General features: G+C 38.8%; 1 protein-coding gene across 3 annotated transcripts in view; it reads right to left on the reverse strand.

The window, feature by feature from the left end:
- Positions 1 to 27,414, reverse strand: part of Hmcn1 (hemicentin 1) — a 427,483-nt gene that overhangs the window by 210,720 nt on the left and 189,349 nt on the right. For 2 of the 3 annotated variants that reach the window (XM_029475879.1, XM_021160385.2), the window contains exons 11-12: positions 23,377 to 23,652; positions 498 to 639 (exon numbers count right to left, since the gene is read on the reverse strand). In XM_029475879.1, coding sequence (XP_029331739.1) covers positions 498 to 639; positions 23,377 to 23,652 — 418 coding nt within the window. Of the gene's footprint in view, positions 1 to 497; positions 640 to 3,648; positions 3,787 to 23,376; positions 23,653 to 27,414 lie in introns of those variants that run through there. The other variant, XM_029475883.1, reaches the window with a different exon arrangement.

The following is a 27,414-nucleotide window of genomic DNA, read 5'->3' on the forward strand; positions in this document are numbered from 1 at the left end:
AGCCTAAAGGACTCTAGGAAGCATGCAGTAGCATAAAAGACTCCTTAGTGCGCTATAGCAACAAGTGGAAGCATTACAAAGAATATTCTTAGCCCGTAATAGAACTTCCTTATGTCCTCCCTCCCTCAGTCTTCCTCTTTCCCCACTAAATTCATGACAATGCCTTATATAGACTGATTATCACTACACAGTATTTCCTGCAGACACAGTGTATTATCTCATTCCACTTCAAGAAAGATAATAACAAGCCATGGTGCCATGTTTACAACTCAAAAGATGGTAGGAAACTTGATCTTAATTGTTGAAATTAAGAATTAATAACACTTTTTAAAGTCACTATTTGCATTTTTTCAACATTTCCTAGCCTGTTTAGAAAGTGTAAAGTCATAGATTTTCAAGTTTTAAATACTAAGGATCAGGTCTGACGACCTTGCTCCCAAAATCTCATTAACCTTTCTCATTCAATAGAAACAAAGACGATGATACAAACCCAGTACCTGTGTGAACCCATGATAAACATCTCGTTCATGGTCCAGACAATCTTTGGTTTGGGATACCCTGTTGCAGAACACATGATGGAGACCTCAGACCCTCCTGTGAAAGACTGATTCTTGGGCATCACAGTGACTTTGGGTTTTTCTGAAAATGAAATGAAAGTTTCATGGTGAGAAGCCCATTTATATTGGTGTGAGGAGATGGGAGTGTTGATCAGAAGTCACTTAAGCTCCCATAATCTACACTTTATTATTTGGAGGGGACCCCTACCACAGCTCAATCACTAGTCTGCCATTATCAGCAAAAGAAAGAGACCAAAGGAAATGAAGGCCAGAGAAGCCAACTTGACCCTGAGGCCATGTTTCTCTCTTCACAGGCCACCAAAGCCTGTGTTGCTACCTTTTCCCACCTCTAGGCTCCAGGCTTTGTCTGCTATTCTAAAATTTCCCATCAACTTTGCTTGCAGTTGGCGACCTAAAGTGGAGCCTTCTTTTCAAACAGTGAAAGCAGGTTTGGAGACACAACTTGTTCTGGTTATGCTATCTGCTTTGTTCGAACCCATTTTTTTTTTCTTTTTCGATCTATTAATTATATTTCTTTTGAAATCAGACCATGTCTTTCAGACTATGCATCCCCTATTAAATTCATTAGCATTTAATATTGTAATGGGTTGGATCTAAAAGGTACACATTAACACAACTGATGGAATACAAACCATTCTCCAGTCATAATAACCGCCAGCACCTCGTAAGAGGTCGTGTGACTCATGCATAGAGAACCACAAGACTTCAATATAACAAGAAATGACAATGACTCAAATTATCTAATGCTTTCCACTTGCATGAACTTTTGAAAATGGAACTTGAAACCTGCAATTTGCTGTCCAAATATATCTGGGATGTTGATACAGTTCCTCTGCTACCACCTGCTTGCTCTCTATGTCTGTTTGTTAGGCAGTAAGAATTCAGCCCCAAAGAAGGTGCGATCAAAGAAATAGTAAACAAATCTTATGGGGGGAAAAATCCTCCAGTTTAGATACAGCAAAAGGAAACAAACGTTCATTCACAGGGCTTGAAACAGGAGGGTTCCATACGTCCTCAGAGAAACATGTTGATTCAGTTGGCGTTGGCTTCTGTTTTGCTCGGAGTTCTGTACACAAACCCGGAACTGTGTGCTATGGCTCCATTTATGACCTGAGTGGCTTTCTATCACCACGTTTTATTTCACTGGCTCCTTTTTTAATGATGAAATTGAGCAGATCACTTAACAGCTCATACCTGGATGTGCTTATGGTGCTGTCACTGCTGCAGGTGAGTGGGCAAATTGTGACTTACTTGCACTAAGAGAAATTATTTTCTGGAAGCCCTACTCACTCGAGGGAGGTAACAGTGAAGCAGCTACACAAACAGAGAACCTAATTACGGCTTACTTGCTAGCAGCTTACAGTCACCCTTCTCTATTTTTTCTTTTCCCTGTTTGGGAATTGCAGTTTAGGAATTAGGATCTAGTCTTTGAAGTAGATGTTTGAAGGCTTTTCCCAGCCTGTGGACTTGGTTGATAGCCTTATTATTCCAGATTCTTCTCGGTGAACACAGGGATAAGAGATGCATGAGGTCAAAGGCAGACTGGCCATAGCCAGTAAGTTCACACAGGGATTCCATCTGGGCTCCATCAGTCCTGGAAGGCTGAGGGACTGCACATGGTATAGGGGTGTCACTGACAATCTTCAGGGGAAGAGAAAGAGAAGCAATTCCCTTCCTTCCTGCCTTCCTTCATTTTCTTTCATTTTTTTGTAATTTATTGAATATTCACATGTATTCAGCCCCACTTTTCTAAATTAAATATTTCTCATGGCTACCTCGTGTTAACATAGGACTGCTGCAAAGCTTCAGGCTCCTCTTAAGATTTTTGTCTAAGCTTGGTGCCTTGCAATGAAGTCTGCCAGAATGGGCCTGGCATGTGTCCCAGCAAGAATCCCACTGGTAGACTCTGTGGTTTAGATATCAAAGTAAAAATAAACGTCAGTTACTCAAACCAGGATGCAGAAAGTGAAGAGGTTACTGAGCAAGGAAAGCCTGGATGTCGGGTGCCGCCTGGGGTCATGAACTAAATCTGTGTGCAACATGCAGATGGGATGACTTCATCCCGAGAGAGGTGAGAAATTTACCATTGCCCCGGGAAGACTATTCCGGTACACGATAAGAAAATCAGAAAGGGCACGAGAAAACACAGGGAAGCAAACCTGGCTGCCCACCAAGTAACACTTGAATAAAGATGGTCAAAATGAGTCAGCCTTTAATTAGGTTAATAAGGATAGAATACCTCTTGCTATAATGGATTTTAATTTGTTAATTTTTTCACCCATGGGGCGGGGGAGAATTGCCATTTTAGTAAAGTGGTAGAGATGGGGTGAGAGTGTGACACAGAGAATCATAAGGTGACTCTTCACTGTGATGACCTTATTTACCTACACACGAATCCAATCCACATCTCCTTATTCATAAAGTTAGCCCCACTTTAGTAGGGGAAATGCATTAAAGGTTGGATGTAGAAGCCAAGGTCCAGTTTTAGATCCCAAGGATGTGTGATTGGTTTTTATTTGAGGTTCGCATCATAATTTCACGGCCCCCACTAATTTCCCACCACCATGACACTCATCAGCACCGTCATCACCCATGGCAGCACACTATTAGCCAAAGCAATGGCACCATGATGGGGAGATAAGGAAACACTGATGTTTTATTTCTAAGTTAGTAAAAAACCCAATATATACGTTTTAAAAATTAATGTCTCACCAATGATACAAAATAATTAAATATATACACATTTGATACATTCAAACAGTTTTAAGTCTTGGGTGCTTTTATGAACTATAGAAACAAATTTTACAGGTCCCCAAAAAACAACAATCATCACACCTACGAAGATCATCAACTTAACAAACCTCATCATCCCTGGGCAGTTGCCAGGATCATCTAGGAAGCATCTGTCCTAACTGCCGCAAATGGTTTATTGTTCTCGAGCCACTAGCTGGAAAATTTCAAAGACCACACCCACCAAAAGACTTTCTCTTCAAGGAGACTTAATCATCAATAACAAATTAGTCAGATAATGCTAATACTTTTAACCTATGCAGCTACTCACAATACTTACCACCCTGGGCACACACCGAGCAAGTTTAGCCAATTTCTGTACGTCTTCATGTATTTTCACCCCACATTCAGTTCTTGAGAGTGTACTATATTTCTAACACTTGTGCCATCAAGCATCTCACAAATATAAATGCGTTGTTTTTAGGCTGCGTTTCTTTTTAGTCAATTTGCTGAAGTAGAAAGGCAGGCTGAATTTTGTGTGTATTATAGGCAAAGTAATGAATGCTAGACTTAACTTTACTGGTGAGAAAATAAAGCTCAGAATGGTTTAATAAATTACCCAAAGTGTTGGAAATGCAGGGTGGGGAGTAAACTTGGGCCTTGCTGATTCTGTGTTTGTAGACTTGAATATAAATAATAACATTACGTACTGCAGAGAGTTATGATAGGACAGCTATAAACAGAACAACTCCTGGCACTTAGGAGATGCTAGGTAACGGTTGCCTTAAATGTTAAGTGTCTGTTATTTGCCAAAGTTTAACAAAAAAATAAGTAGTACAGAATTTTAAATGCCCTGAGCATGTATGCTGTGAAATGATAACCACATCCTAATAGTCTATTTAGATGATGCAGCTAGTTACAAGGAATGCTTATTACTTCTTATGAAATTTAGGATTGTCTCTAGACACTTGATATGTATTATTGTAAATTCTTTGTTTTCTTTACTGACAGGGAAGAGGCATGCTAACACCTATGTCACCTGGCATGTGTTAAAGAAGTAACAATCATGCAGTGAGCATGTGTTTATGCTCATGCAAGTCTCACACTCAGTGAAGGGATCCTGGACCTCAGAGACAACTCCATCCATCACCTTGGAAAGCATTTTTCTTTCCATTACACTATTGTCTCTGGTGACATGGACTGATGAATGATATATCTCCACCCTTTCTTAATATTATAGAAAACATACCAATGTACCTCATGTTCCTACAGAAACATCATGGAGGAAAGCAGGAGGTTTTGTTTGGCCCTCTGGTTTCCATGTGGCAGCAAGTGGCCCCGCAGCTGTAACTTGCCACTGAATCTGTGCAGATGAAAGCAGGCACCCTGCTTTGTTCTTCAGCAGTGAGCATCCCCCTTATGGGGAGGAAGGAGCAGCTGAAATGCTCACTGTTCCTGTTCGTGTTGCCTCAAAAAGTGGGAGACTGTTTTAAACAAGACTTAAAACTAATGTCATACAGAGAAATAGAGCTTGCCACTTATTCTACCTTCTAAACCTGAGCAGCACAAGCATTTGCAAGTCTAACAGCTACTGACCCGTAATAAAAGGTTTGTTTGTTTGCTTGTTTGTTTGTTTTAAAAAAATCATTTTAGCCCAGTGTAAAACTTTACAAAACTCAAATGTCATATTTCCTAAGTTGGGGAGAACTAATTAAAACAATACTTAAAAATAACAGCTTCATAAAAATTTTTGAGAAAGAATTACCAGATTATAAGTTTGGGTTTTACATGTATGCAGTAATGCGCTGGCATGTGTTACAACTGGAAAAGAAAACACTTACATAATGAAATCTAAAACTGGGGATGTGACTCAAAGAAACCACTAGGAGCTAAGAAAACATGAAAGGTCAGGTGAGGGACCCAAGAGACTAAGGGAAAGACCTACATTCAATCAAGCCATCCAATTGATCTATGTTGTTGAAAATATAGCTGATTTATTGTGTTCCTGAATCTACTTTTCATTGTGGGTGATACATGTTTTGAGCATTAAAAATAATCTATGAGAGTCTCATGAACAAGGCTACATGAAAAACTGGAAAATAAATAGCACTGAATTCCTAAAACTGATTTCTGCTCTATTGTCAACTGTAAAGTGGATTTTGCAGGAGTTTCTCCTTCTAAACAACTGTATTGGCCATAGAGAACGCTAACTTCAAAACATTACATAATGACTGCCATTGATTAGCTGTAGCCCAGTCTGACAAACATTTATCTACCTTCTGATTTAGGTCATTCAGTTTCTACAAAACATGTTGACATTGTTCTAAAATGAATTACTTCCATTTCTGATTAGCAGAGCAATCCCCCTGGTGTTGGCGACGACTTGTATGCATGAAGCTCTTTACAACAAAATGACATAATCTCAGTAGGAATGATTTATAAGCTCACTCCCTGAACTTACCATTATTTTGGAGCTAGGAGAAATGGCAGGGGAATATATTTCAATATTTTCAGAGTTCTCTGTTGCTAACTAGTGAAGTTCTGTAAGTGGCCAAGGATTCCTTCCAAGGAACCAAGGATGACAACCGAAAAACAATCAATCAACCAAACAAACCAAGCAAGCAGTGGCAACAAAATCAGAAATCAGTTGTCTGGAGAAAGAAGTTGGTTCCCTGAAATCTCAAGTTAAACAATACCAGGCTTGCACGACACTACACACCTGTAGTTCCAGTACCCTGATGGCAGAGGCAGGAAAATTCAAAGTTTGAAGTCAGTTTGAGCTATATAGCAAGACACTATATTAAAACAAACCAACCAAGAAACAAAACCAAAAAGTGAACATTCCAAGTGATACTTCATCAAAGCACCTGGTTATACTGGAAATACAAAGACCTAGTGATAACCTCTGCCCAATGGAAATTACCTCATAAAATGGTAATAATTCAAGAGAATTTAAGTCATAGTTTCTTAATGCGACAGTTGAAGTAAGCTTCCTGAAACCTCTGTGTTTTTGCCTTCATTCTTTCCACAAAGAGTAGCATCCATTCTATCTAATATGGTAGCCAAAACATCCCCAACACCACCAACTCCCTCACAAACTCATGACCTCTCTCTTTAATTATTACCCGTACAGATACATCCATATAAATATAACTTAATGAGTCCATTTAGTTGCTTGCATGTTTTTAGGGCTGGCCACTTAGTATTGGGTAAGCAACTATGGGTTCATTTCTGGAGGGAAGACTAATTTGCCCAGATACAGGCAGAAGTATTAATCTCAGAGGAATGACAGCTAATCTGTAGACTTATCAGTAGGTGGCGCACTGGCAACAAACCACAGAGGGAAGGAGCTAGCCAAAAATCAAAATCCACCTTGACAGATAGATGCTGAATTTGCCAAAAATAGAAATTAAAAAAAAAAAAACACCCAAATGCCAATGTGATTGTGAAATTCAGTTATCAAGAGAAGGGTGAGAGCCCAGCAGCTGAATCAGACAGATGCAGACACCACAACCAAACAGTGGATGGAGCTTGGGGGTTCGTATGGAAGGATAGAAGGAAGAATTGTGGGTCCAGAAGGGAATAGGAACCCCACAGGAAGAGATCAACAGAGTCATCTAACCTGGACCCTTGGGGCTCTCAGAGATTGAACCTAAAACTGAAGAACATACACAGGCTGGACCTAGGCCTCCCTACACATATGTAGCAGATGTGCAGCTTGGTCTTCATGTGGGTCCTGAACTGGAACAGGGGCTAACCCAAAGCTGTTACCTGTTTGTGGGATATGTTCTTCTAGCTGGGCTGCCTTGGCTGTCCTCAGTGGCAGAGGATGCGGCAAGCCTCACAGAGACTTAATGTGCCAGGGTGAGGGGGATGGCTAAGAGGGGTCCCATCCTCTCAAGGAAGAAGAGCAGGGAGGGGGAAAATAATTGTGGGAGGGGATGACAGGAAGCGGGCAGTGAGCTAGATGTAAAATGAATGAATGAATGAATACATAAATAATGTTTTAAAATGAGAGAAGTGCAACAGTTTCAGAGACATTCAGTGATAAAGTAAGGATAAATTCCATGTTAATCATAGAATCTTAATGGCAAAAGCTACAAATTATACAAAAAAAATCTAACTTTTATATTATCCTGTGTTATAATATATTTTGTTTATGGCTTCAATATTCATTTTAACTAAGTCTTTGCAATTATTTACATGTTAATGTTTCCACTCAATACTATTTTTTTCATAACCAAAAATATTCACTCATTTACTTAGGCATTGTTTGGGACTGATCACTCAAAATATGTCAAGACAAAAAAAAAACTATGATGAATAAGGGGGATTTAATTTTAAGAAAATTTGCTCTCACTTGTAAAGTTTTCAAAGAAAACTATCAATGATCATTACCAGGTCTTTTCTTTAGTGATGGTTTTACAGCAATTTCTCTAAATCACGGAATTTCCAAATAAGACGGAAAAGCCAAAGTTGAGATTTATATTTTCATTTGGCTTTTAAACAGCAGTGAGAAAAAATGCACATTATTGTTTTGTGACTGAGGCTTTTTTACAAAGCTGTCTAGTGTCCCTGGAACCTCTCTTGGTGACATCCTGAACTATCAAAAGTCAGTCAGTGCATGAAAGTGGATCACTTTCTAGAGGCACAGAAGCGTCATAGAACCAAACACAACCCCCTAGGACTTTTGAAGGAACTGTTAGAATCCAACAACCAATTTTTTTGGTGGCCAAATTAATTTGCTCCCTTGCTTACTGTATGAGGGAGGCAGCCACCGGGCAGCAGAAGTCACAACCTCCCATGCTCTCATCACATCTCACCTTCCCTTTCTTTATCACAACCACGACTTTCACCCTGTCTTTCTATTTTCATATAGCAGACCATGCCTGGAACTTTTTCCTTCCTTCTGCAGCTTATTCCTGACAGCCCCGCTCAGCTGCTTTTCCCAGGTAGGTGCCTTGTCATTTTAGCAAGGCAATGCCAGAAACTCAAACCTAAGTGATTCCTCCCATTTTATAAGAAAAGGGCTACTGCTAACTGGAGGGAGCAAAGGCAGGTTGATCTCTGTGAGTTTAAGCCAGCCAGGTTTAGGGAGCAAGATCCTGTCTCCAAAATGAGTAAATAAATTAACTAACTAAGCAAATGAATAAGACTACAGGGGATGGAGGTGGGGAGGGGGGTGGAACCATGTCACCTTGAGGATGGCTTCTGTGTTGCACTGGGCACACCTCCCATTTCTTAGCTCATCCTTCCTCAACCCATTCTTCCTTGACCAGGCTCTTTTCTCCACTTGGAAAGGCTTTCTGACCACCTAGTAAAGGCTGACTTACTTTTCATGGAATTCCACAGGCATCAACTTCCAAAAGAAGCCCTTCTAATTCTATGTGGCATTCCAGGGCAGAATTAAATGCTTTAGGATGCCTTGATGTAGTTAGTTCACATGTTATAAATTACATTATGACCATTAGTTTGCTGTTGTGTTTGTTTGTTTTGTTTTGTTTGTTTGATTTGTTTTCATTGTTTTAGGTGCTGAGAATGGAGCAAGAAAGGAGGCCAGGAGCATCCTGTCATGTGATCTACATCCCAGTATCCCACCATCTTGCATTCCATTTTGGATGAAAAGGATGCTGCTGACTTCCATTATATATTAACAGCAAGGGGTATATTGTCAGATAGCTAATTCTTGATGCACAAATTTATGAATAACTTTATAAACACATAAGCAGATAACCAAATAAAAACTGTCACTAACTCAATCCAAGGTTAACAGTAGCCCCTTCTCAAGCTGGGCTAGAGAAGCTCACAGAACTCAGAGATCCAACTTGCATGCTGACACACAGATGTCCAGGCATCTAGAGGCTCAGGAACCTCTCAAAGCTCTTAAGCCAGCTGCTCAGTTATCTCCCATTAATAAAATAGAAAATGCAGAATGTCTCCCTTCTTTCAGCACTTGTCAGAATTAATCAGTGATTGGAAAAATAACTAAACAGTATTTATTACACTTCTTAATCACTAATCATAAGTGAAAGTGCTTTGCTGCTGATTTCTGAAGTCATGTTAGCAAACTGCTGAGTCCCCAGGAAGTGGCCGCAGGGACCTTCTTACATCTATTTGGTTAATGAGAAGTATGTGAGGCTTTGACAGTCAACTAACATCCGAGGTGAGTGCATTTTCTGGAAATGACCTCAACCTGTGCATCCACACTAACCAGAAGCAGCATCTTCCCTGAGCATGCTGCTGTCCAAAGAGCTGGGAGGTTGGTTGGTGGGAATAGAAAAACCCTAAGTGTTTGGTGTTGGAAACACTGTCTGCGAGGATCAGAGGGCACATTGTTTCCCCCACATTTCTAGTGCTCCTTAGCAGTTCTATTATTTAGTTAGCTGACGTGACTGCTGATTCCTCATCTGCTTCATCTCTCTCACCTGTCAGTCACTGCACGGAGGAAGACGTTGGAGTGCATTCATTCCAGCATTAACCCCTCCAGCATTCTTCCTGTTAGCTCTCATTTGGGTTTGTGCTAATGCTCATTTTCCATGGTCCCTCTAAGCCGAAAATTCAGATGTTCATTGTTTACAGCTGCTTTAAAACAATTTTTATATACTTGAATATCTACTAAGCCATCCAAAACCTCTTTACAATCTAAATAAATCTACTTCTTAAGCTATTCCTTGTACGTTCTATTTAAAGGCACTTTAGTATTTCTGTCTTTCAAGTTTTAGAAAGAGATAATTCCTTCCATTCAGAATTAAAGTTCCCCAACATCTTTGCGGAGCAAAGACGCCTTAGATGAAAGGCGGTAGAACATGAAGCATCTGCTAGCTGTTGCCATTTGAACGCGTGGAGTTGGAATGTGTTGAAGCAGAAGTGTGATCTATGGAGGCAGTAGACTGAAGCTAACAGATAAACTTTTATTACAAGAAAACTAATTAAGTTGTGTACTGAAATGCCACATGCGCTCTTTTTGTTAGATTTCATTTCTAGCTCAGAAAGGATTTAAGGCAGCTTAGTCTGTAATTTAATATGTGAAATTCTATAACTTTAAATTTTCAAATACAAGGATTTGTTTCATGGCACCCTTAGGAACAATTCTCATTAAAGATATTTTAAAATACATAGAATAATACTTGACATTTTGTAGATAAGAGATAAAATTTCAAATATGCTGTCTAGATACATGTACTCTTACCTGAACACTAAGCAAGGCTGTAACTTAACTCAAGAAACTTTTAAATTCCTTTTTATAGTGAATTCCATAGTGTTTTAAAAAAGGATTCAGAGAAGAAAAGTATGCAGACTAAAGAAAAAGTTTCTAAATGGTTAATGCACTGGCTTCAATGAGAATGGCCTCATAGGAGCGCATGTTTGAATGCTTGGTCCTCAGCTGATGAAACTGTTTGGGAAGGATCAGAAGGTATGGCCTTGTTGGAGAAACTGTGTCATGGGAGCAGGCTTTGAGGCCATCCCCAATGATAGCTAACTCTCTCTGTGTCTCTGTCTCTGTATCTCTGTGTCTGTCTCTCTCTGTCTCTGTATCTCTCTGTCTCTCTGTCTCTGTCTCTCTCTCTGCTTCCTGCTTATGATCAAGATATGACAGCATCTACTGTGATAGCATGCACAAGACCTGCACACATTTAAACCAAACAAAATCCCAGCACTGAGAAGGGAAACTGAACACAGAACGTTCGTTGCATGCCTATCCAAGAAGCTATTTATAACTGATTCTTTTGGGAAAGGAAAAACCCGTTTTCTCTAATGGAGTATCACTAGATGTGTCACCCACACTCTAGAGCAGATCTCATGCCTTAAAAAACAACAACAACAAAAACAAAAACAAAAACATAAAAAAAACAACAGCCAACATAAAATGGACTCGGTGTGGTGTATGTGTGTGTGTGTGTGTTGTTTTGGCACTTGTATGTGTGTGTATTTATTTTTGCTTTTTCTTGTTTTAAGAAGGTGGTTGGCAGAGCAAAAGAAAATGAAAATGGGTGGGTAGGGAGGATGGGAGGATCTGACAGGAGTTGAGAAGAGGAAAGGATATAATAAAATATACTGTAAAAATTAATAAGAAACAATAAGATATGAGATCTCAGTGGTTCCCAGTGCAGCCATTGGTTCCTCCATCATGGATTTGAACCTCTGAAACCATAAGCCCAATAAAATGCTTTCTTTTCTAAGTTGCCTTGGTCATTGTATTTTATCACAAGTATAGAAGCCTAGCTAAAACAGCTGCTACTCTAGGATACTAAATTTTATATTAGCCAGAGTTATCAGTGTAACAGCTTCCTGATAGTAGATATATATCAATTAAAGTAAGTTCTACCCAAATTTGAATTCAGGGGTGTCTTATGACATTCCCTTCGAGTAGGAGCTATGTTTTAACAAAGATGAAAGAAAAGTCAGGGAGGAAGAATGTCCATTGTTCGAACATGTGAAAGGAGGAGTAAAGCTGGGCAGGCTTACAGACTCCTATAATCTGAGAACCCACAGAGGAATACAAAAGTAACGTAGAGCACGCATTAACACCTAGAAGCACAGTGATAACATGTATGAGTTATTTGACAGGAGTAACTCTAAAGTTAATTGATTATAGAGCAGAGAGAAACCTCATCCATAATATTTTGCTTTGCTTAAGTAGGACAACTTCAAAATGAAAAGAAAAATAAGAACCAAAGGATATGGAAAACATTAAAGTAGTTAATCCGAAGCAGCACCATACAGAGACACTCCATGCCTGACCTTATTTTATACGTACATCATGCTATTCCACATTAATACAGTCATGTTTTCAAAAGCAATGATTTTACAGCCTGAATGGACACTAGCTCCATTATCTACACCTGGGAAGACCTTCTCCAGCTCAGGACACACTGACAAATTTTTTGTCATATCTCTAAATCGGAACAAACTTATTCTTGCCTAAAAATGAAGCTTAGAAAAGGTTTCTTTCAATATGACAAGCTGCTTAAACCTAAACTTGTTATTAAGAACATAGCACTAAATCCTCAGTTTATATTTTACATTCTCTTGACACAGTAAGCAGCACTCCTCCACGGCTCCTGCATCAGCTCCTGTCCGAGGCTTCCTGCTCTGCTTGGGTTCCTGCACTTCCTTCAGTGATAAACAGTGAGATGGAAGTGTGAGCTGCATGACCCATTCCTCCCCACACTGGTTTTGGTCCTGCTGTTTGTGCACAGCGATAGTAACCCCAGCTAAGACACACCCTAAAGCTTCTCTGACAGGCTGGTAAAGAGCCCGGGAAGTGTTGCTGAGAGAAAGTCGGTAGTCTATCATATCTCACGTGCCATATTTTGATTTATCTTTCTTTTAAAAAATATTTTGCGTACTCAACTTTCATTTTGAGTAAATTATTTGAAGAAGGCATTGGGGTTGGTATTTTTCCTCAAGTCTGAAACATTTTCATATTGGCCATTTATAAGATAGGCAAATTAGCCAGATCATAAATTCTTGGATTCTGTGATTTCCTTCCCAAAGTACATGCATCTTTTCCATTATTGAGCCAGCTGCAATTCTTAGCTTCAGACAGCAGAAAACATCTCAAGCTAACTTTAAAGGAATTTATCACAAAAAATTTTTAGTTTATTGCTTTTTAAGGGTCAACATTTTTGATAACAAATAGAAAACAAGAAAGACAAAGAAACTCAGCCAGCCAACACTCAGATTGATGGTGAAGAGCCACTGGGAGGTTGGTTTCTGATATCACTGAGTTTTACATTCCATGATGCTGCTTAGAATAAAAGGAAGGGTAAACATCCCCTCTGGGACATATGAATCTGACTATGTGGCCTGCTTGGGGACCTGGAATGTAGGATCCAATGTCACTTGTTTTCTACTTCCCATCAAGATAAAAAGTAATTCCTCCTAAACTTAATGAACATATTCTGACCCTGAGGGACGTGCATGAAAAATACACACTGCCATTATCTTCTAGCCTGTCATGTGTTGGATAAGCCTGATGTCAGTATGCTTTTGATCCCTCCCATTACAGTGTACTAACATAGTGTGGATGTTTGTGGGGTTCTGCTTCCCACCAGCAGCACACTTCAGCCAGGATGTGTCTAGACGAAGCTCTTACTTCATTGCCTTGTTTGAATTGGTCATTCTGGGCCCGGCTCCCAACAGGACAGTTTTCTTCAACGCCTTTCATTGTTTCCTTAGTTTCAGTTGATGATGTTTCTTCAACAGATGTAAATCATAGATGGAATTTCCATTTTAAGAAAATATTGTTATTCAAGTACTAAATATCTCGCTGCTCTTAAATTTTTCAACTTCACCCGCTATATCCCTAACTTTATTTTTATGTATTATTAGTGCCTATAGTCATGCTTTCCACTATATTATTTTATCTTCTTATATTCTTCTTCACTATTTGCTTCTTGAAACAGGGTCTTTCTATTTTAGCCATGGTTATCATAGAAGTCACTATGTAGACCAGGCTGGCCTCATAGTCACAAAGATCTACCTACCTCTCCCTCTTGAGTGCTGGGATTAGAGGGATGTGCCATGATACCTGGCCAGGTCATCTTCCTTTTAAATTAAAACATAAATATTTATTCCTCTGTAGGAGTTACACTATGGCAATTTAATGCATATATACAACATATAAGAGTCAAGAAGCACTTCAATCTCTTCAAACAACAATCATTTTCTATATTAGAAGTTTCATACTCATAATTTTTTTGCAATGCATCATAAATTATTTCAATGGATAGATATCTTATTATACTGAAAAGACAGAAGCAATTCTACCAGGCTGACTGTATTTTGGTAGCCCCCATTAAACCTCATTTCTTCTTCTCATGCTCACACCCAACACTCCTCTACCCGCTTCCTAATTAGCACAGTTAAATTTGGTTAAATATGAAAGTGACTTGGTGCCAAAAAATGAGGGCAAATATTCTTTCTTTGCTTGACTCAATTAACTTAACACAGTGACTTCTAGTTCCATTAGGTTGCTAATGATAGATTTCACTCTTTTGATGGCTGAATAATAGCACATTGAGTGTAGTGTCTAAATGACACATGTTCCTTATCCATTCATCCATTGCATGACATCTGGGTTGATTCCATATTTTAGCTGTTGTGAATAAATGTGTAACAAACATGGAGTCTCTTTATGATCTTATTTCTATGGTATATACATTCATTAGAATGCTGTGGTCACACAGCATTCTAGTTTTAATTTTTGGAGGAATCTCAATATTGTTTTTCAGGTGGCCGTACTAACTTACATTTCCACCAACAGTCTATGAAAGATATCTTTTATCTTCATCCTGATAAAAATTTGTACATTTCCATCTATTTGATGAGGGCTGTTCTAACCGCAATGCGATGCTGTGTCACTGTAGTGTTGATCTGCATCTCCTGGTGATTAATGAACTGCATTCAGCATTTCTTTGTATGCTTGGTGGTTGTTTGAGTTTATTCTTCTGAGAAATGCTTATTTACTTCTTAACATCTTTCTAATTACATTGATGTTTTGGGGCAGGGTGTTTGTTTCTAGTTTTTTTGTTGTTTGGGCTTTTTGTTTGTTTGGTAGGGTAGTTTTTTTGTTATTCTCTTTTGGAATAATTTTTAATTTCTTCTATATTATAACATAATATAGAATATATATATTATAATATATTATATATGCTATATGTATTATTTATGTGACCTTTGAGTTTTATTTCTTTCATAGTGTCTCAGTTTGATGTGATCACATTTTGTAATTTTACCTTTGTTACCTGTGTCCTCGTGGCCCTGTCTATAAACATTGCCCATTCCAATGTCTTGAAGTGTTTCTCTTTTTTTGTAATAATTCAAACATAGTTTTAACATTTAGATCTTTGACTGATTTTGGATTGGTTTCTGAAACATAGTGAAAAGAAGAGAACTATTTTCATCCCTCTACACCTGCACACTTTTGTCAGCATCATTCACTGAAGAGACTGTCTCTTCTGAACTGCCTTTCTCAAATATCTACTGGTTGTTTGAAAATGGTTACATGTCTTGGCTATTATGCCACTGGTCTTTGTATCTAATTTTTATGCCAGACTCTGCTATTTTAGTAACTAAAGCCCTGTAGTGTGTTTTGTAGCCAAATACTGTATTAACTCCAGCCTTTGTTTGGTTTTCTGGGGTTTTTTGGATGAGAATCACTTTGGATATTCTGGACCTTTTGTGGCTACATGTGAATTAAGATTTCTTTTTATATTTCTGTGGAGGAAATAATTAGTATTTTGATGAAAATTTCATTGAGTCACATAATTACATGTACAATATTAATTCTGCTAATTGCTGCATGTGTGATATCATCCCTTTTGCTGTGCTCTACAAGGAATTTCTTTTATCACTGCTTTCTTATTTTTATTTTGAAGACCTTTTAATTTTTTTAGCTAAATATATTCCTAAATATTTTTTAAAGCTCTTGTAAATGGTATATTTCTTAATGTTTTTCTCAACAACAACAACAACAAAGCGTTTTGACTTTATTTTACAACCCCTGTCTGAGGGATTTCAATCAAAAACCAATATTGACTTCAAGAAATGCATTTACTTTACCATCAGCATGCTGGGATGACTCTGGAGCTCTAGGAACCCCAGTGCTAAGTGAACAGATTCAGATGAGCTTCCAGTCATCTCTGTGGGAAAATTCACTGAACCCTCTTCAAAAGCGACTTCTCTCTAGAGCTATTGCCAGATTCATTAACAATAGGCATGCCTTCCATTGCAGAAGATACCTCAAGGACCATGAAATAAACAAAAATTAGATGTAGAGAGAGTATCTTTTAGAACCCCACTACAGTTTCTGTTTCCTGTCTTTAACAATATAATAAATAAGTGTTAAAATAGATATTCTCTAACATATGATCTCTAGAAAACTGTCTTGGGAATTTTCTTTAGTTATGCTATTACATTGTTCCTAATACCATTACTAAGTAGCCAGACCCCATTCTGGTACAATTAATCTCCCACATCAAAGATCTGGAATTAAATATTCTTTGCAGGCAGCAATCAAATCATTCAAATTAGTGGTGAAAAGGTGCCAAGAGGAGTCTGCTCCTTACATTAAGACTTTTAGCCAGTCTGAGGGACTTAGATGCCAATAATCCTACTCTGAGAGACATTTTGGAGCAGCTAGTGGTCTTTTATGGACAGCTCTCAAAACCAACAGAGTAGTCATTAAATTCCATTGCTCACATACTTATTTTCAGTGATCTAAACAGTCGACGCAGACTTTGCTCTCAGTGAGTGTCTGTATGTGTGTGTATTTTCATGTGAGTTTGTATATAGCAGTGAAAAATAACATTAAAACATATCTGAACAAGCTGTAACAAAATTTCACCAATATTATAATTACCATAAGCTGTATTTACAATATATTAGTAGAGGTCTGGGAGATAGTTCAGTCAGCACAGTACTTATTTTTCAACTCTGAGCAGCTGAGCTTGGTCTCTAGCGTCAACGTTAAAAAAGTCAGGCTTGGTGGATTGGGCTTATAATGCCAGCATTGGGAAAGTGGAGAAAGGAAGATACCCAAGGCTCACTGGGCAGCCAGTCAAACTTGGTGAATCAAGGCTACTGAGAGACTCTGGCTTGCTTCAATCAATCAATCAATCAATCAATCAATCAAATCAATCAATGCTGACAGAAAGTACATAATGAAATCCAGGGTTGTGTGTCCTATACATGCATGTATAAATGCATGAACTCATATGCCTACACACATATGTGCCACTGCATACATATGCATTCATACAAAATATGGACTAGTAGAGTTCTTCATAAGTTTAAAGGGCAGTGGTTCACTTTTGTTTTAAACTGAGCTACACTGTGGGCCTGAGAACAAGGAACAGTCAGTCACAAGTCAGGATGCCTTAATTCAACATGCTACAGACCCCAAATGGGTGCCAACCCTCAGAACCAGTGATAGACCAGTGTGAAAGTGGGCCATTGACAGCATTAAAATGCAGGCGACACAGAACTTAGCACATGCAGGGAAGTGAATCCAGAGAAAGTTAGTCCCACCTCATTACAGACCCGAACAACTAAGAATAACTAGGCTGTGAGAGCTCTGGGACAGAAGGCAAAAGCTGAACTGACCTCAGAAGCCACCTGTCAATCACTCATGCAGCATTCAAAACCTCCAAGGCTCCAGGAGACTGCTTGCTGTCCACAGCCACATCTCTCCAGGAGGGTGAGTAATGCTGAGACTGGCTGACATGTACTGGTCTCCACAGTTGGGTATCTTTCTCCACTCAGAATGCTCTTGGAAGATTTCCTCCATTGGTCACCCCAAGAGGTAGAAACTGGAGAAGCTTAGATGGTGGCAGAGCCTGGCCAGCCCAGAAAGTGCAAAGCAGAGAGTGGTGAGCAGAAGTCTCAGGTTGGCAAAGAAGACATGGTCCTAAAGGGAGGACAGTCCTGACACTGAACGTTTGTCCAATACAAGCTCAGCACTACATTTAAAATAGAAAGGAAGTGTCCATGTCTGAGGTCGCCATTTTTCAAAAACCCTCAGAGAAGCCCCTCAAGCAATAATTCATACCTCCGTCTGTGTTTTCTTCCTTTATGTGTCTGTGTATTTTACTTTTATTATTATACGTTAGTACTTTTATTAATGTGTATTAAGAAAGATCCCAGAACATGGAAAAGCCTATTCATGAAACAGCAATACTAATATCTTGAAAATTATTGTTACTGGAAATGATTTATATATTCAATGTATAAATTGAATATATAAGTTCAAATTTCATTAACATTCATACCACTAGAAAAAGCAACCCTAAGGTTCACATATAAGCATAAAAGAACACAAATAGTCAAAGCAATATTGTGCAGAACAATACTGAGAACATCATAATACTTGATTTCAAACTGCTCTATAGAACCATGGTAACAAAAGCACCATGGTCCTAGCAGACAATGAGTAGACTAGTGAACCCAGAAAAGGACACTCACAGCTATGGCCTTCATGTAATCTTTGACAAAACTGTAAGAGCACATAGTTAGAAAAAGACAACCAACGAATATGCTGGAAAACCTGGATATCCACGTGTAAAATAATGAAACTATATTTTTCAAACTTTACAAAAATTATCTCAAAGTGGATTCATGAGTTCAAATCCCAGCAACCATATGGTGGCTCACAACCACCCATAATGAGATCTGATGCCCTCTTCTGGCGTGCCTTATTATACATAAGCTGTATTATTATACATAAGTACAGCTACAGTGTACTTATGTATAATAATAAAATAAAACTTAAAAAAAAGAAAAGAAAAGACAAAAAGAAAATGCTGGAGAAAAATTTCAAAATACAATCATGGATGTGAAGTTTCTGAAGAGGACCCCAATAGTACAGAAAACAATTCTAAGAACTGACAAATAGATGAGATTCCCATATAAATGGAAACCTTAAGTACATCAGGAGAAATTATCAGGCTACCGAATGGGAGGGATGTTTTTTCTAATAAGATATCAACTAAGGGATTAATATCAAGCATCTATAAAGAACATCAAAATTAAATACAAAAAGCAGCCAACTAACAATGGTCTGCTGAATTGGAGATTCTAAAAGGAACAATTATATACAGTAAATAAGTATGTGGAGAAAGTTTTAAACATCTTTAGCTATCGGGAAAATGAAAATAGAAAGTACCCTGAGACACTGGCTCACCCTAGTCAACATGGCTCTCATCAAGAAAACCATCTACAACAGAAGGAATTTAGGACATGGAGAAAAAGAAATTCTTGTGGGTTTTAAAGTTTCTAGAGCCACTAAGAAAATCAGTAGGTGGGTTCCTCAAGAAACTAAAAATAGAACTACCCTGTAATCTAGGTACACTGGTCATGTGACCAAAGAGTTTTCCACTGAACATGGCACTAATATTCTTACATACCCATGCTAAGAGCTGTGTTCTTCACAATAGCCAAGAAACGTTCCCAGCTTGGGGGTTGTGTGAAGATGAATGGATTTAAAAATAAGTAGTCCATCAACTCAATGGAATGTTTTCTCCTATAAAGAAACTTAGAGTCTGACATTTACAGGAAAATGGATAGAGCAGAGACTATCATAGCAAAGCAAAATTAGCCAAATTGGAGAACATATGCTATATGTTTTCTCTGACATAAGATTAGAGAGAGAGAGACAGAGACAGAGAGAGACAGAGACAGAGAGAGGGAGGCCCTATGAAAGGGAAAAAGAGATGGAAAGAGAGGAGGAAGGGAGGAAGGGTAATGGAACACATATGTCATGAAAGGGCTGGAAATCAATTTAGGATAGAAAGAACTGCAAAAGGGAGAAAGGGCACAGAGAGAGTACTGTGGGGAAAATAGGAACAAAACATAAGGAGATATATATATATGTATGTAGGTACATATATATGTATGTATGAAAATGCTCAATTAAAATTCACTTGTTTGAGCTCTACCAGAATTTGGATCTGCACAAGGCCCCCTGCTTATATCTTATAGTTGTTGTTGGCCTGGTGTTTTGTTTTGTGTGTGTGTGTGTGTGTGGTGTGTGTGTGTGTGTGTGTGTGTGTGTTTGGGATTCCTAACAGTGGGAGTGAGGCTGTCTCTGACACTTCAGTTTGCTCGAGACACTTTTCCACCTACTGGGTTTCTTCATCCAGCCTTGGTCATACTGTATCTTTTCTTTCGTTGTTATGTCTCCTTTTTCATTTCTGATTTTATTAATTTGGGTATTGTCTCTGTGCCCTTTGGTTAGTCTGGCTAAGGGTCTATCTATCTTGTTAATTTTCTCAAAGAACCTGCTCCTGGTTTGGTTAATTCTTTGTATAGTTCTTTTTGTTTCTATTTGGTTAATTTCAGCCCTGAGTTTGAGTATTTCCTGCTGTCTACTCCTCTTGCATGTATTTGCTTCTTTTTGTTCTAGAGCTTTCAGGCGTGCTATCTAGCTGCTAGTGTAAGCTCTCTTTTTCTTTTTGGAGGCACTTAGACATATGAGCTTTCAACTTACCACTGCTTTCATTGTGTCCCATAAGTTTTGGTTTGATGTGTCTTCATTTTCACTAAATTCTAAAACATCTTTAATTTATTTCTTCATTTCTTCTTTGACCAAGTTATCATTGAGTAGAACTTTATTCAGTTTCCATGTGTATGTGTGCTTTCCATAGTTTTTGTTGCTATTGAAGACCAGCCTTGGTCTGTGGTAATTTGATAGGGTGCATGGGATTATTTCAGTCTTGTATCTGTTGAGGTCTTTTTGTGACCAAATATATGATCAGCTTTGGAGAAGCTAACCATGAGGTGTTGAGAAGAAAGTATATTCCTTTGCTTTAGATGAAATCGTCTATAAATATTTGTTAAATCCATTTGTTTCATAACTTCTGTTAGTTTCACTGTGCCTCTGTTTGGTTTCTGTTTCCATGATCTGTCAATTACTGAGAGTGGGGTGTTGAAGTCTCCCACTATTATTGTATGGATTGCAATATGTGCTTTGAGCTTTAGTAAAGTTTCTTTTATGAATGTGGGTATCCTTGCCTTTGGAGCATAGATGTTCAGAATTGAGAGTTCATTTTGGTAGATTTTTCCTTTGACCAGTATGAAGTGTCCCTCCTTATCTTTATTGATAACTTCTGGTTGAAAGTTGATTTTATTCGATATTGGAATGGCTACTCCAGCTTGTTTCTTGGGACCATTTGCTTGGGAAATTGTTTTCCAACCTTTCACTCTGAGGTAGTGTCTGTCTTTGTCACTGAGGTGTGTTTCCTGTGCAGCAAAATTCTGGGTCCTGTTTATGTATGCAGTGTGTTAGTCTGTCTTTTATTGGGGAATTGAGTCCATTGATCTTAAGAGATACTAAGGAAAAGTGATTGTCACTTCCTGTTATTTTTGTTGTTAGAGGTGGAGTTATGTTTGTGTGGCTATCTTCCTTTGGGTTTGTTGAAAGATTACTTTCTTGCTTTTTCTAGGGTGTAATTTCCCTCCTTATGTTGGCATTTTCCATCTATTATCCTTTGTAGGACTGGATTTGTGGAAAGATATTGTGTAAAATTTGCTTTTCTCATGCAATATCTTGGTTTCTCCATCTATGCTAATTGAGAGTTTTGCTGGGTATAGTAGCCTGGGCTGGCATTTGTGTTATCTTAGGGTCTATATGACATCTGCACAGGATCTAGCTTTCATAGACTCTGGTGAGAGGTCTGTGTAATTCTGATAGGTCTGCCTTTATATGGTACTTGTCCTTTTTCCCTTACTGCTTTTAATATTCTTTGTTTAGTGCATTTGGTGTTTTGATTATTATGTGACAGGAGGAATTTCTTTTCTGATCCAGTCTATTTGGAGTTCTGTAGGCCTCTTGTATGTTTGTGGCCATCTCTTTCTTTAGGTTAGGGAAGAAGTTTTCTTCTATAATTTTGTTGAAGATATTTACCGGCCCTTTAAGTTGGCAATCTTCACTCTCTTCTTTACCTATTATCCTTAGGTTTGGTCTTCTCATTGTATCCTGAATTCCCTGGATGTTTTGGGTTAGGAGCTTTTTACCTTTTTGCATTTTCTTTGACTGTTATGGCAATGTTTTCTATGATAGCTTCTGCCCCTGGGATTCTCTCTTCTATCTCTATTCTGTTGCATCTATGACTCCTGGTCTTTTTCCTAGGTTTTCTAACTCCAGGGTTGATTCCTTTGTGATTTCTTTACTGTTTCTATTTATATTTTTAGATCCTGGATGGTTCTGTTCATTTCCTTTGCCTGTTTGATTGTGTTTTCCTGTAATTCTTTAAGGGATTTTTGTGTTTCCTGTTTAAGGGCTTCTAGCTGTTTACCTGTGTTCTCCTGTATTTCTTTAAGGGAGTTATTTATGCCCTTCTTAAAGTCCTCTATCATCATCATGAGAAGTGAGTTTAGATACCAGTCTTGCTTTTCCAGTGTGATGGCATATCCAGGACTTGCTATGGTTGGGAGAATTGGGTTCTGATGATGCCAAGTAACTTTGGTTTGTGTTGCTTATGTTCTTATAGTTGCCTCCTACCATCTGATTATCTCTAGTGCTACCTGCCCTTGCTATATCTGACTGGAGCCTATCCTTCCTGTAATCCTGGTTATGTCCGAACTCCTCAGAGTTCAGCTGTCTCTGTGATCCTGTGATTCTGTGATCCTGAGATCCTGGGTATGTCAGAGCTCCTGGGAGTCAAGCTGCCTCTGGGACTCTGAGATCCTGATGTAACCAAGATCCTGGGATCCTGTGGACCTGGTTGTGTTAGAACACCTGGGAGTGGATCTCCCTCTGGGTGTTATGGGACTGGCTGCAGAGTTTGCGGCCAAAGTCTGCTCAGGGCATTGGTCCAGACTGGAAGGCTCTTATTGTACCTTGTGCTGTGTTTGGCTAATGTCCCTGAGAGACCTTCTCTTTTCTGGCACAAGATGGGACAGATAGATATGGAGGAGAAGGGAGGTAGGGGAGAATAGGAGGACTAGAGGTAGGGAAAGCTGGGGTCAAAATGTGTGAGAGATAAATAAATTAAAATCCTAAATAAAATAGGTAGAAATAGGTTCAGCTAGTGATTGCTACCACTTCGGTCACTTCAAGTAAAAAAATTAAAAAAAAAATACATTAGTAAAATGTATTAAATGTATTTTTAAAGTAAAAATTTAAATTAGTCACATATGTGGATATATAACATTTAAATGAAGATCAAATCCTTGGAGACAATTATGAAAACAATCAGGTATGATTGTATGAAATTCAATCAGGGAACATACCACCCTGAGCATACCTGATCTTGTCTGACATCCACATAGTAGACTAGAGAACCTGAAAACATCAAAACATCCAGAGACAATTTATATATTGTCTCAAAATGGACATCTGCAACTACCAGGTCAAGTTTCGATTTCAGTAAAGCCACCTATTTGAAGATACTTTAGTTTCCAGTTTAGTCCCTTTTAAGCAACTGAACATCCCAAGCATTCTTTCATCCAAAGACAACTGTTTTCATAGATGCTGTAACTCTGACCCAGCACACTTGTAAGGAGAAATATGGAAGAGGGAAGGTGGAAGAACACCATTGGCCAGAAGTTGCTAGAAGCACTGTACCTTGGACTGTGAGGAAAACTGAAGCTGCTGCTGATCCCCCTTCACTGGAAACCACACAGCGGTACTCCCCAGCATCACCAATTTTCACACTCCTCAGCTCCAGTGAGAGGTTGGCCAAGGTCCTAATTCTTGCTGAGTCTGCTAGTCGGATATCTCTGCCACTCCTCTGCCAGGTTAGATTATAATCCACGGCACTGATGACAAGACATGCCAAAACTGCTCCTTCTCCGGGAGTGACTGTTACATTATTAGGCACTTGGATGATCGGAGGAGGCTCTGCAAAATCAGAAGACTCAAATCAATAAACCTACAATCGACTTTGCTTGCTTACACATGTGGCCTAAAAATCTCTGCATATATAAATGTGTATTGAAATATCTGTCGAGATGTTTCCATATATAACAGAAAGTATTGACTAATGCCTATGCCAATGAGACACCCCCCAAATTATCATCTAGTTACATGATACTTTAGAAGGCAATGTACTTGTCCATACCAAATTGAGATCTCTAGGTTATATACATGAGAGTCAAATTGACTTGGCCAAAGGATATAACTGGAAGGATTTAGAAAAACGGAACGAAGAAGGTTTTTCATTTGTTTGGATGAAAGAAGCATTTATGGTTGTTTAAATGAAAGGATGGATACTGAGTCTTTTGAAGAACACAGCATCCACCAGGATGATAGATATGGCTCGAAGTGATATGTTATCAGGTTGTTTCCAAGTCCTCCCTTGTTCTAAAAGAGCAGTTCTCAACCTGTGGGTTGCAATGCCTTTGGCAACAGTCTATCTCCAAACATATTTACATTACAATATTAACAGCAAAATTATAGTTATGAACTAGCAACAAAATAATTGTTTGGTTGGGGTCATCACAACTTAAAGAACTGTATTAAAGGATTAGAACATTAGGTAGGTTAGGAATCACTAGTCTAAAAGCATACCCTATTGTCTTAAGATTTTCTTTTTCTGGGGCCAGAGAGAGGGTTCAATATGAAGAATACTTGTTGCTATTACAGAGGACGTGGATTTGGTTCCTACCACCCAAACATAACGGTTCAAAATCACTTATAACTCCAGTTCCATGGTATCCGATACCCTAGTCTGAAATCCACGAGTCCTAAACATGTAATATGATTCACAGAGAGACACAACAGCAAAACAGACATATAAACAAAATAAATAAATGTTTCCAATAAATATTTCTTTCCACTGGCATGCCTTGACAGGATCAATGTTTAGAATTTTACTTAAACCCAGAATTTTGGTAAGTGTATGGTTTTGTATTGATAAAATCTCGATACAGAAAGTTAAGAGAAACTGTGATACTATTCAGCTTAACTTCAAGTATCACTGGAAAAGAATGTTCAGGACACTTGTGTGGTTTTCTCATTGCCAGATCTATTTATAATTGACAAATTCTTTCTAATACCCATTTTGTATTAAAGATGCAAACTTAAATACCCATCTTTTGTTGAATACAATCAATAACCAACATTACAACAAGAACTCAAAATTCTTGAACATGTCAACTACCACAGTGGTTAAAAAAAAAGATGAGGAAACATATCAATAGAAGTTTAGCTTTTCTTCAGCTGTCTATCAAATGTTCTTTGACTTTACAATAACAAGTATTGTGACAAGAATATCACTCTTCTAGAATGCTCACTTCCTAATATTTTATAAAAATATGAGACCCAGCTGGGTAGTAAATCAGCCCTTGATCCCAAGTGTTGGATACACAATGACATTATGGTTGCTGAGCTGGGACCTTACCCTGGGCAAAGGAAAATTGAGAAGTAGATAGTGGTTAGTGGCTACTGTGCTAAGCAAATAGCTACCCTTCGAAGAATGCCCACTTGAGCTTGCCTCTGCAGCATGTATTCTAAACTTGGAACGAAAGAAGTGCCCACTCTTTCAAACCCCAAGGAGCCCTTGTCTGCTACTCCTGCTCTGACATCCATTGCTATAACATTGATGCTTTCTGACTTCTTTCATGGCTGACTAAAGGAAAGAATTCCTGGAAACCAACTTGTCAAAGAGCCAGCTTCCCCAGTTATGCCACTGTTGGCTGGCACAGAGGAATACAGATAGAGAATGTGCAACAGGGATGAGAGGAAGCTACTGGCACCACAGATCCAACTCTGTAAGTCTTACTAGCATCTCCCAGTAACTTAACAAGATGCCTGAAACAACTTGCTGCAGCCTCTCTCCCGCCTGTCCTTTCTCCTAATTAACAGTGCTGGGAAGAACACTCAAGTGCTCGAGTGCTTACTTTCCCAGAAGCTGAGGAATGTTGACACAATTCCAGGGCTTTTCATAATTTCTGGAGATGAAAAAATAAATAGTTTGTGATGTATGTCAACTCACTTAACTTATTTCAGCAGACAATCTTTATTTTCCTAAGAAGAAGAGAATACAAATAGTTTCACTGAAAGAACACGCCTGCCTGATTTACATGCCTCTCTTTCCAAGTTCTTTCTTGGACACAACAAATCCTAGGATTCAAAACCATCATCTAATTAAAACATTTCTTTGGTCTTAAATTATCTCAGGAAAATGCATACTGAAAGCAAACACAGGCACTGTTCAGCTTCAGCAGCCATAACATGAGAAGGTCAGACTAGGATACCAGGAGACTGTCAAGTACAGAATAACATAAGGCAGGCATAGAATATTTCAGTGAAAATGAAGTTTTCTGTGCACTGTATTTAGCTCAGGGGCAAAGTGATTGCTTAGTGCTTGCCTTTGTGAGACCCTGGATTCAATCCCCAGTATATAAAAAGTTAGAGAAAGGACTGAAGGACCTGAAGAGGTTTGAATGTCATAGGAAGAATAACAATATCAACCAACCAGACCCTCCTCCCCACCCCCGCCCCAAGCTCCCAGGGCTAAACCACCACCCAAAGAGTACACATGGCTCCAGCTGCATATGTAGCAGAAGATGGCCTTGTCAGGCATCAATGGGAGAAGAGGCCCTTGGTCCTGTAAAGGCTTGATGTCCCAGTTTAGGGGAATGCCAGAGTGGGGAGGTAGGAGTGGGTAGGTGGGTAGGTGGGTGGTTTGGGGGGCACTCTCATAGAAGCAGGGGGAGAGGGGATGGGATGGAGGGTTCCAGAGGGGAAACCGGGAAAGGGGATAACATTTAAAATGTAAATACATAAAATACCCAATAAAAATATCCAAAAATTATAACTGTATGCTGAGTCGGTGGTTTGAACCTGATCTTTGCATGCATACCCCAGGCTCCTTCCCCAGTTATTCTGGGAAATTAAAGGACAATATTTCTACGAATGTATCTTATCCTATAAAATATTAATGTACTCTGCCTCCAATCTACTCACAGTAATTTACTGTCTGAATGCAAAATGACAGGTATCACATTGGACCTTCTTTATACTATAGTCTGTCCAATAAGGCTCTGTGTTTGGAGACAATTTGTTTTTGATTTATCATGGTCTTCAATTTGGAGATCAGAGACTATTCATAAATCTACTGTGATTATCATACATGAAAATAAGAAACATTTCTCTGTGGGTACCTACATATAGAGATACAACCACCAGAGTAAAAATAAAACCTTAAATGGTAAAATAGTAATAATTATCTATCAGGTACTTGTACGTTCCAAGCTGCCTTCTAAGCACTGTGCATGTACCTCAAACATTGCTCAGTCATCCATAGCGTGCACATTGTCTTATTATTATTGTCCTCTTAGAGCTCATGAAGTAAGGCATCAAGTCCTTTAAAAAGTGACAGAGGAACTGGATGGAAGAGGGGATACAGAGGGGAATGGGCAGAGGAAGATCCGGTGTAGGGAGAACCCTAGAGGGAGGGCCAGGAGAGAAAAATTAGAATAATTTTTATAAGGAGAGGGGGAAACTGGCCCAGGGAAAGACACAAAGGCTGGGTGTGGGGTGACCAATGTTGGAGTTCTCAGTGTAGTAAAGTAGATAGCTAGACGGTCAAAATGATCACGAGGCGAAGTGTACAAACTCAGTCTACCAGCATCTCATTTCCATAGGTACAGGCACAGG

This window comes from Mus caroli, chromosome 1 (assembly GCF_900094665.2).
Source record: "Mus caroli chromosome 1, CAROLI_EIJ_v1.1, whole genome shotgun sequence".
NCBI classification, from domain to species: domain Eukaryota; kingdom Metazoa; phylum Chordata; class Mammalia; order Rodentia; family Muridae; genus Mus; species Mus caroli.